Source organism: Rhincodon typus, chromosome 30 (assembly GCF_021869965.1).
Source record: "Rhincodon typus isolate 14 chromosome 30, sRhiTyp1.1, whole genome shotgun sequence".
Classification (NCBI taxonomy): domain Eukaryota; kingdom Metazoa; phylum Chordata; class Chondrichthyes; order Orectolobiformes; family Rhincodontidae; genus Rhincodon; species Rhincodon typus.
In genome coordinates this window covers 25410710-25425233 of record NC_063361.1, presented here as the reverse complement: position 1 = coordinate 25425233, position 14524 = coordinate 25410710, and the positions used below count along the sequence as shown (strand labels likewise).

Here is a 14524-nt window from a genome sequence, read left to right as displayed (position 1 = left end):
TAACTTATCTGTTATTGATAGGACTAATGCAAAATATTGGTTTAAATGTTTTGTTATTTCCCTGTTCATATTCCCTGGTCACATCCACTCACTTTAGCCACACTCTTTCTTTTCATATACCAATAGAAGCTTGTACTCAGTTTTACCACTTCACATTCCACAGTTTTTAAATTGGATACACCCCTTGACAATCTTTGTTAACAATGGGCAGTTTATCTTTCACGTCAAGTCCTTACTGACCAGAATAAACTTTGCTAATCAACTGACTTACCTCTTAGTCTATTTTCCAACCTCTTTCTTCATATTTCCATAATTGTCCTCATTTAAGTTGAGGACATTAGTTTGAGACCCAAGGTTACTCTTCCTCAAAACGCTATCATAATGCTATTGTAGTGTGATTGTAACCCCCAGAGGATCCTTAACTACAAGAACACATTATTATTCCACCTCATTACACATTATTAGATCTAAAATAGTCTGTTCTCAGACAGGTCACAACATATTATTCTAACTCTTCCTCAGAGTTCTGAGGAAGAGTCACCGGACCCGAAACGTTAACTCTGTTTTCTCCTTCACAGATGCTGCCAGACCTGCTGGGCTTCTCCAGGCAACTTTGTTTTTGATGTTTTACTACTTACTCTACTTTTAATTTCTAGATTCTTTCAATTTAAAAAAAAACTCCTTCCTATCATATTTATTATTTGCCCCTGTGCTACCATGCACCTCTGCCCTCTCATTTCATTTTGATTTTTTTCAACTTCCCTTAAATTGAACCTCCCCACCCACCCAACTAATTAGTTGAGGACCCTTCTAAGGGAGGGTCACCGACCCCGAAACATTAACTGTTTTCTCCTCCACAGATGCTGCCAGACCTGCTGGGCTTTTCCAGCAACTTGGTTTTTGTTCCTGATTAACAGCATCCGCAGTTCTTTTGGTTTTTAATTAGTTTAAAGCCCTACTACAACTCCAATTAGTTATTTATTTTGCTAGGACAATGGGCCCAGCATGGTTCAAATGAAGCCTGTCCCAATAAAATAGTTCTCTCTTTCTCCAGTACTGGCACAAGTGTCCCATGAATTGGAACCTAGTTCTCTCAAACCAATCCACACATTTACCCTTCTGATTTCTTTTGATCCTATGCCAAAATGCAAATGACTCATAGTAATTGCAGATTTGTTTGAACAGCATAGATAACATTTAGCCCAGAGCTACCTGTAATCCCACAGCAGAACATCTTTCCTAGCCCTACGTCATTGATACCTATGTGGACCACAAAAATTGGATCTTTCCCCTCCCATTTCAATTCCCTCTCCAGCACAGAAGAGATGCCCTGAACCTTGGCACAGATAGGCAACACAACATTTCCAGTGGCATGCAACACCAAATAAAGACATTAACAACTGCTAAAAGATGATTTTGAACTCATTTGGTAGACAGATAGGGGACTGGCAAGGAATGGGGCATCAGAGGAAAAACGATGGAGTGAAATAGCATTGAATAAATAGTAACACAGGCAGAGGAAGATCAAACAAGAAAAAAACGTGGAGCAGGCCAAGGCAGACATGGGGTGCATGGATACAGATGTAGAGAGCATGAAAAATTAAGAATTGAGAGCCATAAGAACAAATTACCTCGAATTTGAGAGTGGCAAATTGGAAGGGCTGCCCTAGAACAGCATGAATGGTAATGTGACATTCCTTGGGGTTGGAACTGCAGTATTGATCGAAGATATTGTTACAGCACTAGAAAGGGGCAATGCAGGATGGTTCAAAGACAGGGTGGATGTGGAGTCAAGGAGAAGCAAAACAGTCACAATGCTGGACATTTACTCTCAAGACTCACAAAATAGTGGGATGATGATGGATGGCAACTCTGCAAGCAAATTTCATAAAAGATATAATGATAGCCAACACAGGGATACGCAACAAATGCTGGCCTAGGTCAGTGACACACATCCTGTGAACAAAGTAAACAAAGCAATGACAGGTCAAAATGGCTGCAAACTCCTCTGCTAATTATTTAACAATTTTTCTGAAATAAGTTGGCAAATTTGCTGCTTCACCTCCTTTCTGAAACAAGCAGCAAATGAAAGGTGACAAAGCACTTATGGCCATGATACTGAACACAGAGCTTTCAAACTTGGCAATGATATAATGGAAACAATAAATGGAACAACAGTTAACCACAGGGGAGAGGAGGTTGAACAGAAAGACAGTACCACATTCAGCTGCCTCGCACACTAATGGGAACAGATTTTCCCCAGAATCCATCTCAAGGGGTGTTTAACTGGACTTCCATTTACTATGATGTTAGTTCAGTTTCCTGTGCAAGGGTCTCGAACAATACAAAGCAGACTCCTAGTAGGATCTAAATTTGCAAAAAGGAACTTATGAAAGGTTGGACTGCTACTAACATACCATAACAGTTGACAGTCAGCTTAAAGGCAGACACAGAGCAACAGATCAGGTCAACATTCATGTCTAGGGCAAGGTAAAATATAGGAATGAAAAAAGGGAGAGACAACTGCCTGCTATTCAACTATTATCCTTTATAAGGTATATGATAGACCTTCTGAAGCCACCTCAGAGCTTACCATCACTTTTCTCCTACCTGTGTCCTGGGCAAAAATGATTTGGCTAGAAGACAGGAATTGAGTGGCATATAAGACCCTATCTATATTTACTGACATTTACTCATGTGGCAGACAGGGAATAGTTGATTGCCAATTTTCTCTGCTTGGGCAAAATAGAAACTAACAAGGAAGAGAAACAAAAGCAGACTTTATTATTCAACTTCCTGCTTTCAAGGTCAGAATGGTGACCTGAATAGAAGCATTGTCAAAATCCTAGGAACAAAAGACATATACACCAGTTTTGTCTGGGAACTGAAGCCATTTTCCCCAGTTTTATTTTAAAGTGGCAAATTGTGGGTTAACCAACAAGGACACAAAATAGCAATAAAGGTAGATATAGAATAAAAGAATTAAAAGCACATTTTATAGTTCTACAGTTGTCAAACATTTTTTCTGGTTGAATCAAGCTTTACTGAAATATGAATTTTCTTACCATGACTGCAGCACATCCAAACTTCCTTCAGACTGACCACCATTCCCTGCTAATTGCTGGCGACGTTTCCACTGAATCAGTTCATCATCTAAAATAATTGTTTGCAGCTTGCGAAGCAACTGTAATGTTTTTTGGTGTTTCTCAGCTAAGTCCTGCAATAAGTACATTGAGTAATTTACATTCTTGATAAAAATTACATTGACAGTGTCCATTGACCTTAGAGATCTCTGTCAGAAATATTAAATCTTTTGTGGAGGCAAAATCACACATGAATTAATTTCAATTGAGGTAATTTCCTTTCTTTCATGAAAAGGACATTAATAATCCAACACAGAATGATAGGATAGCAATGTTAATTTTTTTTTAAACGAAGTTCCACATCGGATCAGCTGAAAGAGTCATAATCCAACTCAAAACAGTTCACAACTTGGCATCCTCTCTTGAAACAATGATAAGATCAAGTTTACACTGGTTATAGGAGCAAAAAGTGAAGAGTCGCCAAAGGAAGAGCAAAGCTGATTAGGGACCAAAAAGATCATCTTGTGGAAGCAAAGGAGATGGCTGAGCTACTGAGCACTTTGCATCTGTAGCACAGCAGTAGAAATATCAAATTGGATAAATAAAAGTCATTAAAAACTTGTCAGGCTTCAAAAGTATAAAAATTGCTTGGTCCAGACAAGGTAGGTCCTAATCCAAATGCATCACTAAAAATTTTCCTCATCACTGATTTTGGGTTGATTGACCAGTCGTTGTCAGGTTTGTCCCTCTTTCACTCATTAAATTGGGTGAATCATTTGCAACTCTGCTGGTCCCTGTCACTCCCTCCCCCCTCCAAGGAGGATTCGAAGATTGTGGCCTAAGCTTCCAGAATTTAGAGAGAAGCATTTGGAGAATGCTAAATGAAAGAGCGCACAGATTTTTGAAAGCCATTAAAATCAAAGTTCTGTGGGTGATGGACAATTGGAACAAAAACAAAGCGTTCAAGAAAGTCAGCAGGTCTGGTAGCATCAGTGGAGAGAGAGAGAGAGTTAATGTTTCAAGTCCAATATTACTCCTTTTTTGCAGACATTCCAAACAAGAGACACACCTGTCTGAAAATAAGTCATATTAGACTCAAAACATGAACTCTATTTCTCTCGCCACAATGCTGCAAGACCTGATGAATTTGTCCAGCACTTTGATTTTAAAGGCAAATCCTGTTCTGAAAAATTAATTCTTTCACAGCCTGACATTCTGAGTATTTCCAGGATTTTGCATTTTTATTTTGTGTTGAATAACTGAATCCGGTTCTTCAATGACATTAGACATGGATTGATAAGGTTGATGATAATATGGATTTGTTCCTAAAACGCATTTAACGAAGCATCACGTAACAGATTTGTTCATAAAATTGAAGCCTGTGTACTTCAAGGAACATTGGCAGTATGGTTTTAGAATTGGGGTCAGGGACAGAATGACGACCAGATTTTTTTCCAGATTTGAGGAAAGTTCACACCAACATTTCCATTCACAGTATTGAGCTGAAACTTTGGATACAAGGCACAATTTCAAAGATTGCAGTTGATTTCATACTTAAATAATAAAAAGCATAATATTAGATTTCAGGTCAACAGACATACTTGGTAAATTGGCAAACATATGGCAGATGGATTTAATGCAGCGAGGTGTGAAGTGATACATTTTTGTAGGAGGAATCAGGAAAAGCGACTGAAAATAAATTGTACAATTTTAAGGGATACAGGAACACAATCTCCTGGGAGTCTACATACAGTCATCTTTGAAGATGGCAGGACAAGTTAAAGCTAGAGCAAGAGGGATCTTTTACCTCATAAACACAGGAATCAAGTACTAAAGCAAAGAAGTTTCAAAATACTGGTTAGGTCTCAGCTGGAGTATTGTACTTAAGTTTAAAGTACCATGCTTTAGGAAGCACATTAAAGAAAAGGTGCAGAAGGGTTTACTAGAACGGTAACTAAGGGACTTCAATTATGTAGAGAGATGTGGAGAAGTTTAGTTTATTCCCCATGAAGCAAAAGGAGGTTAACGAAATTGGTTGTGACATTCAAAGTTATGAATGCATTTCATAATTTAAATAAGCTGAAACTGTTCTGGGTGGCAAATATTGTCTCTAGCTGGAAAGCACAGATTTAAAGAATCTGGCAAAAGAGCCAGACGTAAAATGAGAATTTCTTTTTACCATATCAAGTTTGTGTAATCGGGAATGCACGCCTGAAAGGATTATAAGATTCAAGCAATTCAACCACAATATTCGAAGGAAAATGGGATAAATACTTGAAGGGGAACAAAATTAAGAGTGCCATGGAAAAACAGCAGAGGAGTGAGATTAATTGGATAGCTCTACCAAAGAGTCAGCATAGCCACAGTACAGTAAATGACTTCGTTCTGTGCTGTTTCATTTAATGGTCAAGACTACGGGCAGGATTTATTTTGGAGAAGATCACGAAGGAGTTGTTGTCCATATCTGAATACATGTAGAAATATTTTCCATTTCCATCCCCTTAATTTGATGAGCATAATTATGCACCGACAATAATATCAATAAGAAATACTACAGTTGTGCAGGTTAGATTGCCAATCCATGCTAAATTGCCCATATTGTCCAGGGATGTGCAGGCTAGGTGGATTAGCCATAGGAAATTCAGAGTTACAGGGATAGGATAGGGAAGCAGGACTGGGTGGGATGCTCTTCAGAGGGGCGATATGGACTCAATGGGCCAAAATGGCCTGCTTCCACACTGTAGGGATTCTATGATTCTATATGTATTTAGCATGTTGGATTGTGCAGGAGAATCTGAAAAGGAGAACATTTTCTTCATCATAGTGTTTTATCTCATTGGACATGAGGAAAATATCAGGGTTAGGAATAATGCATTGGGGAAATAAAATCACGAGGGGAAGTAAATACAGATTTAGGTACATATTAGATCTTGCCACTAGTTCAATTCTTATTTTACATTCAAAAGAACTGAATAATGCATTAGGTTCATATCCAGCCAGAAAGAAACTATCCATTGATTTAAAGGATCCAAGGCCAAATAACTTTCAACAGTATCAAATTATGGCCATGAGTTCACAGTGCAAAACTGCCCTTAATTTTCAACATATTAAAGATTTCAAGAATCCACAAGGTTGTGTGGAAAAAAACAAAATATCACATAAGCGCATCAATGATCTGAGGTTAGATCGACAGAGATGGATTTACTTCACCTCTAACTCATACCGTGCCTGACCTAAGTGGTCAGTGCACATAGGTTGTGTTTGAAAATGATTCCATTTCCCATCTTCAAGGGCTGAAAATTTCAAACTGCTTTTAAAACTTAAGCTCAATGCAAAATCCAATAAACCTAACCACAATACATAGTTGCTTAAACCTCATAACATTCCGAAAATGCAGAACATTTAAAACAAGATGTATTAAAAAATCATAGACTTATATATACCAGTCTGTATTGCTGTAGTGTCTGGGCTTCTCGTTGTAACCAGTTCTCCACCGACGTCCGTTTCTGTTGTAAATTTTGTTCTCGCAAGAGACGGTTCTGGTCTTGTGGACTAAGCTGCGCAAGCTGGGTAAGCTGGGCTGAAACAAAATAATTTTTGCATCACTGTCAAAATGGAAATGAGGAGCAGTTAAAAAAAGTTATAATTTATAATATGAATTATAAATATAAATTATAACTTGAAATTTATTAAATACCAATAGGTCAAAATGTTTTGTCTCCTTTTATCAACAGCATCATCCATTTTCCACCTGTTGGCAGGTAATGGGGTGATTTATTGAATACAGTGCAGGCTGTGGAGAGCTTTACTGTCAGTGAATATCAAATAATTGTGTGTTCCTCACTTGTGTCAATCTAATGATACCAACTGGCAGCAGCAAAGGTTCACAGCCACATAGGCATAAACAGAAAATGAACACCCATCCTCCTACCAATCAAAACCACGAAGAAATTAAACATCACTTGAACTAACATCATGGCTTTGGCTTGGGATTTGAGGACATATTCCCTAACCTGTAAGCATTTTGAAGTATGAATATTCAAATGCTCCACTCCTTAAAAAAAATCTTTGAGCAACGTTTCAAGCTTCAAAGCATGGACTGAAAAGAATGAATCAAATAGTTGAGCTCAGAGGAAGAATTAGGCTTTCAGATATACAAACTTTTAGATGCAAGAAAATAAAGATGCTAAATCCATAAAGAAAACCATACAGGTCCCTAGGCTTTACAAACAGGAGGATAGAGTGCAATAGCATGAGGTAATTTTGATGCTATACATATCACCAGCTAGTTTTAATTTGAACAATGTGTTCCACTTTGGCCAATGTATGTGAACAGCAAAGACGACAGTATAGCAGAGCTTTATTAAAATAGGACAAGATGGTAAATAGCTTCAGTTATATGAAGAGACTAAAGAAGCCAAAGCAATTATCAGAACAAACATAGTTAAAACAACTGGTCGTTAATGAGCAATATTATCCAGCTATGACTGTTACGGCAGAATTTTTGATCACTTTGCTTCCTTTTGGAGAATGGGTTGCCTGCTCAGTCTTGTTACAAGACATATCAGAACTTCTTCACGGTAGGTGAGCCAGGTACAATAGCTATCCGAAACTCAAGTTCAGCTGAAAATTACACCTTTCCAGAATATTTAGATTTGAATTTTTAGATTAAAAAGAGGTGTTGAATGGAGGTTAAAGATTATCACCTCATTATCAACTTCAAGTATGGAATTATATTCACAAAAGTGACCATTTCCTTCCTTTTCTTGCAGACTTGGAGTGACAAATTGCTGAACAAGTGAACCATTTGATATAAAATGCACACAAAGCAGTTGTGTTTGTATTAAACGCAACAATGCACAGTGAATGAATTAGCATAAGGAAAAAATACACAACTTTAAAATGAAAGCTAGAATACTGAAACAATAACCCTCTTACTGCAGATGCGGCCTTACCCAAGTACTACCAGCATTTTCTGTTTCCATTTCAATTTTGAAAGAAACCATTAAAATTAGAGTCAGAAATTCCAATTACCTTGTATGCGTAGACTCTCTTGGTATTGAATGATGAAATATTCTTGGGTATGTTGCAGCTTTCGCAGTTCATTCTCTGTGTCTTGAGTCATTAATCTTAGTTCCTCAAATGTTTGGTTTATTTGAAGATGTTTCTGAGACATGGAATCCAACAAACCTACTGGTGAACTTGGCTGCATTTAAGAGAAATCATTAACAAATTAGTTCACTGATGCTAGTCCCACAATTTTATTACAGAAAGTAATGCTTTCTTATAAACTTAGTTTTTTCCCTTAAAAATCAACCAAACCTAGAGAGAAGATTAAGAAGTAAAATGTTATAAGTGCCATCAAAAACATTATTAGTACAATTTCCCCTCAACCAGATCAGCTTTTTTTTTTGGCCCAGAAGTGATCAAATAGTTTGTAGACAGGTACTTCAATTTTCTTTCTGAATTGGGCATTTAAGTGGAAGAAACAATAGCATTAATGTTAACTCAAGAACAAAATGCTGCAGACGTTGGAAATCTGAAATAAAAACAGAAAAGCTTGCAATACTAAGATCATTGAATGTCAGTGAAGAAAGCAGTTAACATTTCAGTTTAAATTACTTTTCTGATGAAGTTTTAAGTTTTCTTTCCACACATTCTGCATGACCTGCTGAGTATTTCTAGAGTTATCTGCTTTTACTTTAATCTTAATCTTGCTTAGGTATAGCATCAGTATCAATGTCTGCTAAAGGGGCACCGGTGTTCAGACAACGTGTAACAACGTAAACAATGAAGATTGTTTCCATTGGATTGTCCAGCTGTAACCTTCCTTCAGATCTTCTGGGATTTCTGTGATGTACTGCCCAAACAAATATACCAATCACAGAAAATATCTTGGACTCAGTTGAATGGAATCAGCATTGTTTTTTCAAAAAAGGTTGTTCCAGTCACTTAGTAATTTGAAATAGAAACAGTAACAAAGTGAACACTGGTCCTTTAGAGAGAGTGTCTGGGTAATTAATAATGAAAAGGAGATGGCAGATGAATTGAACGAGTACTTTTCATCAATCTTCACTCCAGAGAATAAAAGCAACATTCCAGAAATAGCTATCAATTAGAAGTTGGAAGGGTGGGAGAAACTCAAGAGAATCAGAATTACAATCCGCAGGGTAGAAATAATACTTGGAAAATTGTGTGAACAGGTCAACAAGTCCCAAGCTTTCTGATGGCTTTCAAAGAAGTGACCCTTCTTCAGAAATGGGGCCCCATTTCTGAAGAAGGGTCCCGATCTGAAACGTCAGCTTTCCTGCCCCTCTGATGCTGTCTGGCCTGCTGTGTTCCTCCAGCTCCACACTGTGTTGTCTCAGACTCCAGCATCGGCAGTTCTTACTATCTCGGAGATAGTTGATGTATTAGCTTGAGTTTCCCAAAACCTTCTTTGATTCAGGGAAAGTGGAGCAGGTTCGAAGTGCCTACCCTTGTTCCGAAATCGTATGTTGCGTGCAGTATCAGAAAATTAGTTATGAGAAAACGCAACTTCACATTAATTTTGTTGGCCAATGGCTCATTTAAAAAATGTTTCCAGTGAAAAAAGTCCATTATGGTTGGCAAATATAACTTCAGCCATACACAAATTTATCTGAAGCTAAATTTTTACTAAAGAAAATTAAGATAAACTCCTGCCATGATATGGACCACTTTATTTACTTCAATGCACTTGTTTGAGTATATGCAAAAATTGTGAACCACCAACATTCACACAACAAGTTTTCAATTGCCATGATTTTTGCAAAATCCAAACATAACTAATGTTTGAACAAACTAATGTTCTAACCATTTTCATCTAAAGTTAACTTATAGTTCAGGACGTTTCATCCCAAGGGGACTTTTATCATGAAGTGCAATTCAGTCAAATCAAAAATAATTCACACAGAACAGTGGAGACAGGATGGCGGTATGGGCAAGTATTACATATGCAGAAAAGTCATTGCTTCAAGCATTAGAAAGACAAATCTAAACCTTAAAAGACAACACTCGTCAGATCATTTGGAAGAATAACTAACTATCAGCTACTAGCTTTGCTTTAATTGCTGAACTTCAGCATTGATCTATTAAACATTTCACCTTATTATTCCTTCTCACCTTGTTTGAAACAGCACATCTCAATTGCAAAAGCTTCCTGTTTGAATGCATGAAAAGTCCAAATTCACAAAGCTTCTAACCCCGGCGAATCTCAAACTCCTCAATTTCTGGGCAGGATGAACTTGATTATGTGCATGAAGTGCATATCTGATCATGACAGTTCAATTATTTTTGCACCTTTCTTTACTCTGACAATATTACTGCAGTCACCCTCCTCAGAATTGCCATTCGTTATTCCTTAATTCCAAGTATAACATTCTACTCTTCATTCCTTGAAATCAAGCCCGCCCTAAATTCTCATTCATTTAAAAGGACCTAGGCACTCAACATTTTCAGTCTTCCATTCGTCATATGATTTTCTTGCTTTGAAGCCAATCTTGGGATCAGTTAATCACTACTTTCCCCAAGATTTATCTTCCCAATTGCTTGCCTGAATCTTCATAAGTTTGCACTCTGGTTTCTCAATTTAAAAATGCTTCTCTCCTGGTTCTTCCACATGTGAATAAACAGGGATTGAAATAGCACGGATCAGAAGAGAAATTTCTTTTCTTTAATCTGTTACTTACATTTGTAGCTTCTCTAATCAGCCTCTGCTCATGGTACAAAATGTGTTTGATTGATCTAACCAGTTCTAGTGGACAACGGTCATAAGTATTCTGGAAATAAGAATGAAAACCGTCAAACTATGCAACAAGTTGAACTTATTTCCAAGAGTTGAAATCTATGCAGATTACTGTTCATTCACCTTAAATACACTGCTTGTCACATTCTAGGTAGTTCAAAACTAAAGCATGTTCTTGTTTTGTATTTTTCATGTCATCTCGAAGAAAAAGTTTAATTACCCTATGATTTCACACCTTGACCTGAAGTGCGGCAGATCATTGAACTGTGGGAAGCAACATACTCTAACAACCTTACAATCATAACAAGCTTCTTTTCATTAAGAAGTTAATCAAGAAGAAAGTGTGGCTGATTATTCTCCTTCTATTTCAAGTCTACTGAAGCAATCTAAATGTCGGTCAACTGGGGCCAAGTAATCCAACATTGATTTTTGATCTAAGTTGAATCTTCTAGCTTACGTGGCTTGAAAGCAGTACTCAGTGGCAATGTTGATTTTATTTTAACATTGAGAGATCCATCAGTACATCGGGATATTTGAGGTTGAAGCAGAGTTGATTAAGTGAAGGATTAGTAACGGTAGAAGACATAGTGGCAGGCAAGGCCATGTGCCTTGGCTATGGTTGGAATAAGGACTGGGCTTTTGTGTAAAATTGGAGATGCAAGTGTACCATACATTTTGGATATGTGGTACTTCAAAATATTTGACAAATTGCATACTTTGAAAGGAGGCAAATTAGTCTATTCTGTATGGCTCAAAATTATGATCAAACTATTAAAGTAGAATCGTCTGAATTGAGTGACCATTACAAACACCGGTGTATTCCGCCACTTCTTTATGTATTTCAATGCTATTTTTGTCGTAATATCTTGGTCTGGCTTAGTCTCTTTCTTACAACTGTCCCTGTGGGTCTTCCAGCGCCTTTACACTGCAGAGATTGAGGCCTAAGAGCAAGTAGGAAGCTGAGAGGGATGGATTTCAAGCACAGGAGAAAATGGAAACCAGCCAAGTAGCTCTGGCTGGGACCAAGCAGGGAAGCTGAGAAACAAGCCTGGTTTGGCTTCATTTCTATTTTGGGACCAGTGAAGGCAATCCAATGTCAGACAAATTGATACAGGTTCTGCTCAACTGCTTGCCCTGAGTGAGCATATACCTGAAGTATAAACTATTCAGAGACTTGATATGTTGTGTCAAACTGATTGTTGCAGATAGCAAGAAAAAGTATTGGGGAAGTCAAATTAACAAGCAAGCCCATAATTATTTTTTAACATCTTGTGTGCAACAGGTAATTTTTTTTATTTTTAGGTATGTGGTTAAATTGGGCAATGAACCCAAACTTGATGCGAAGTTTTGCAGTTCTTTTCCACACAGATTTTATTGAGGAAACTTTAAATTAGGGAGAAGGCTATTATGTAAAATAATTGAATGACCGTAAAAGCAGAAAATAACCAAAGTCAAACTGTACGATGGCAGATGCATTAAGTCGGAGGGCAAAATTCTCTAAGATACTTTTATTAATGAATGGAACACAAAAAAAAACTAATAATTTAATATAAAACTGAAAACGTTTTTGTCATACACCTGCATGTGATATAAAATGCAAAATACATTTCTCAATTCATGAGAATCTGGACTCCAAACTTACACCATGGCTTTCTAAAATATAGAATATTTAAACCTACCTTTAACTGAGTGGCATAATTCCCTAATTTCAGCTTTAATACAAAAACATCTTCACCCATTAGATGATCAGCTTTCTTCTGCAACTCCTGTATCAAGGTCTCAAGCAATCGTTGTGCTCGAAATTCCTCCTGTGGATTCTCAACATCAATTGAATCCCTAAAAAGAGAAATCAGTACAGAAAAAGCTCAGACAAAATTGTATAACACTTAAATTACTGCATTAAAAAAAACTAATCACAGAATGATCCAAATATGGGTATTTATCATTAAGATTATACAAGAAGCTTGCATTTGTTTGGACCAGCTTTGGGAATACACAAAGGCAGAAATATATTTTTCCATCAGCTATTTGGAAATTCTTTAAATGTGAGGTCCCGGTAATATTAGCCAAGGCCTTTTTTTAAAATTCGTTCATCGTATGCAGACATTGGTGTTAAAACCAGCATTTATTGCCCATTCATAATTGCCCTTTGCCTGAGTGGTTTGCTAGGCCATTTCAGAGGACAATTATGAGTCAACCACATCCTTGTGGGTCAGCGGTCACATGTAGGCTAGAACAGATAAGAATGGCAGATTTCCTTCCCTAAAGGACATTAGTAAACCATCCGATTGTGGTCATCATTAGGCCAGCTTTTACTAATTCCAGATTTTTTTAAAAGTTAAATTCGAATTTCATCATCTGCCACACAGTGAACTCAGCAACTCCTGTATAAATACCAAAACTTGCAGACCACTCAGGTTTGTGTTTGCACTACCGATAGCTACACGCTACCAGAAATCACCTGTTTGAGTGGTCTGTCCCAGAGTTAGTGAATGACACTGATATTTAGATCTTTAGTTCCGCCTTTCCACTAGATCACGACGGCATTTTGGAGGATCAAATTTAGGTGTGAATTATACTGTAAATGGCAGAACCCGTCTGTATGTTAATATTCCTAAGGATCTTGACGTGCAGGTCCACAGCTCCCTAAAAGTGGCAACACAGGTAGCCAAGGTGATTAAGAAGGCATACAGCATGCTTGCCTTCAATCGGCCAGGGCACAGAGTATAAGAGTTGGCAAACCATGTTGCAGCTATATAAAACCCTTAAAAACCAAAAGAACTGCGGAAGGGTCACCGGACCCGAAACGTTAACTCTGTTTTCTCCTCCACAGATGCTGCCAGACCTGCTGAGCTTTTCCAGCAACTTTGTTTTTGTTCCTGTATATAAAACTCTTGCTGGGCCATATTTGGAGTATTGTGTGCAGTTTTGGTCACTACACTACCAGAAGGAAGTGGAAGCTTTGGAGACCGTGCAGAGAAGGATCCAGGATGTTGCCTGGTCTCAAGGGTATTGGCTATCAGGAAAGGTTAAAAAGACTGGGATTGTTTTCACTGGAAAGACAGCAGCTGAGTGGAGGCCTGATAGAGGTCTACAAAATTATGAGGCATAGATAGTCAGAGGCTTGTTCCCAGGGTTGAAGTTTCAATTACTAGGGGGCACTAGTTCAAGGTGAGAGGGGACAAGTTTAAGGGAGATGTGTGAGGAATGTTTTTCACGCAGAGAGTGGTAGGAGCCTGGAATGCACTGCCTCAAGAGGTGGTGGAAGCAGGCACGTTGGCAACATTTAAGCAGCATCTGAATAGCGACATGAATAGGGAGGGAATAGCGGGATAGATCGAATAAGGGCAGAAGGTTTGTTTCTTTTCAGTTTAGTTAGGGCATGATGATCAGCCCAGATTTGAAGGGCCGAGGAACCTGTTCCTGTACTGTACTTCTCTTTTGTTCTTTGATCTGCACTTCATCTCCAATTACCTATTTTTTTTCTTGATGAACTTGAACAACAAAATTAAATTTCTCAGTCTTGGAAAATTTTAATGACTCAAACCACAGCCTCTTGAAGATGGCTCCAAACCTCTTCTGTAAAACAAAAAAGTGACTTCCTGGTTTCTACAACTGGTCCAAATCTAATTTTATATTTAAGTAAATATACAATTGCTTCTACACAAGACTAACT

At 37.8% G+C, this 14524-nt stretch overlaps 1 protein-coding gene across 4 annotated transcripts in view; it reads right to left on the bottom strand.

Annotated features, from left to right (window-relative positions):
- stat5a (signal transducer and activator of transcription 5a) overlaps positions 1–14524 on the bottom strand; it is a 115765-nt gene that overhangs the window by 15199 nt on the left and 86042 nt on the right. For all 4 annotated transcript variants that reach the window (XM_048614450.1, XM_048614454.1, XM_048614453.1 and 1 more), the window contains 5 exons: positions 12528–12684; positions 10793–10882; positions 8118–8289; positions 6527–6663; positions 3066–3217 (listed from right to left, as the gene is read on the bottom strand). In XM_048614450.1, the coding sequence (XP_048470407.1) occupies positions 3066–3217; positions 6527–6663; positions 8118–8289; positions 10793–10882; positions 12528–12684 (708 nt within the window). The remainder of the gene's footprint in view (positions 1–3065; positions 3218–6526; positions 6664–8117; positions 8290–10792; positions 10883–12527; positions 12685–14524) is intronic.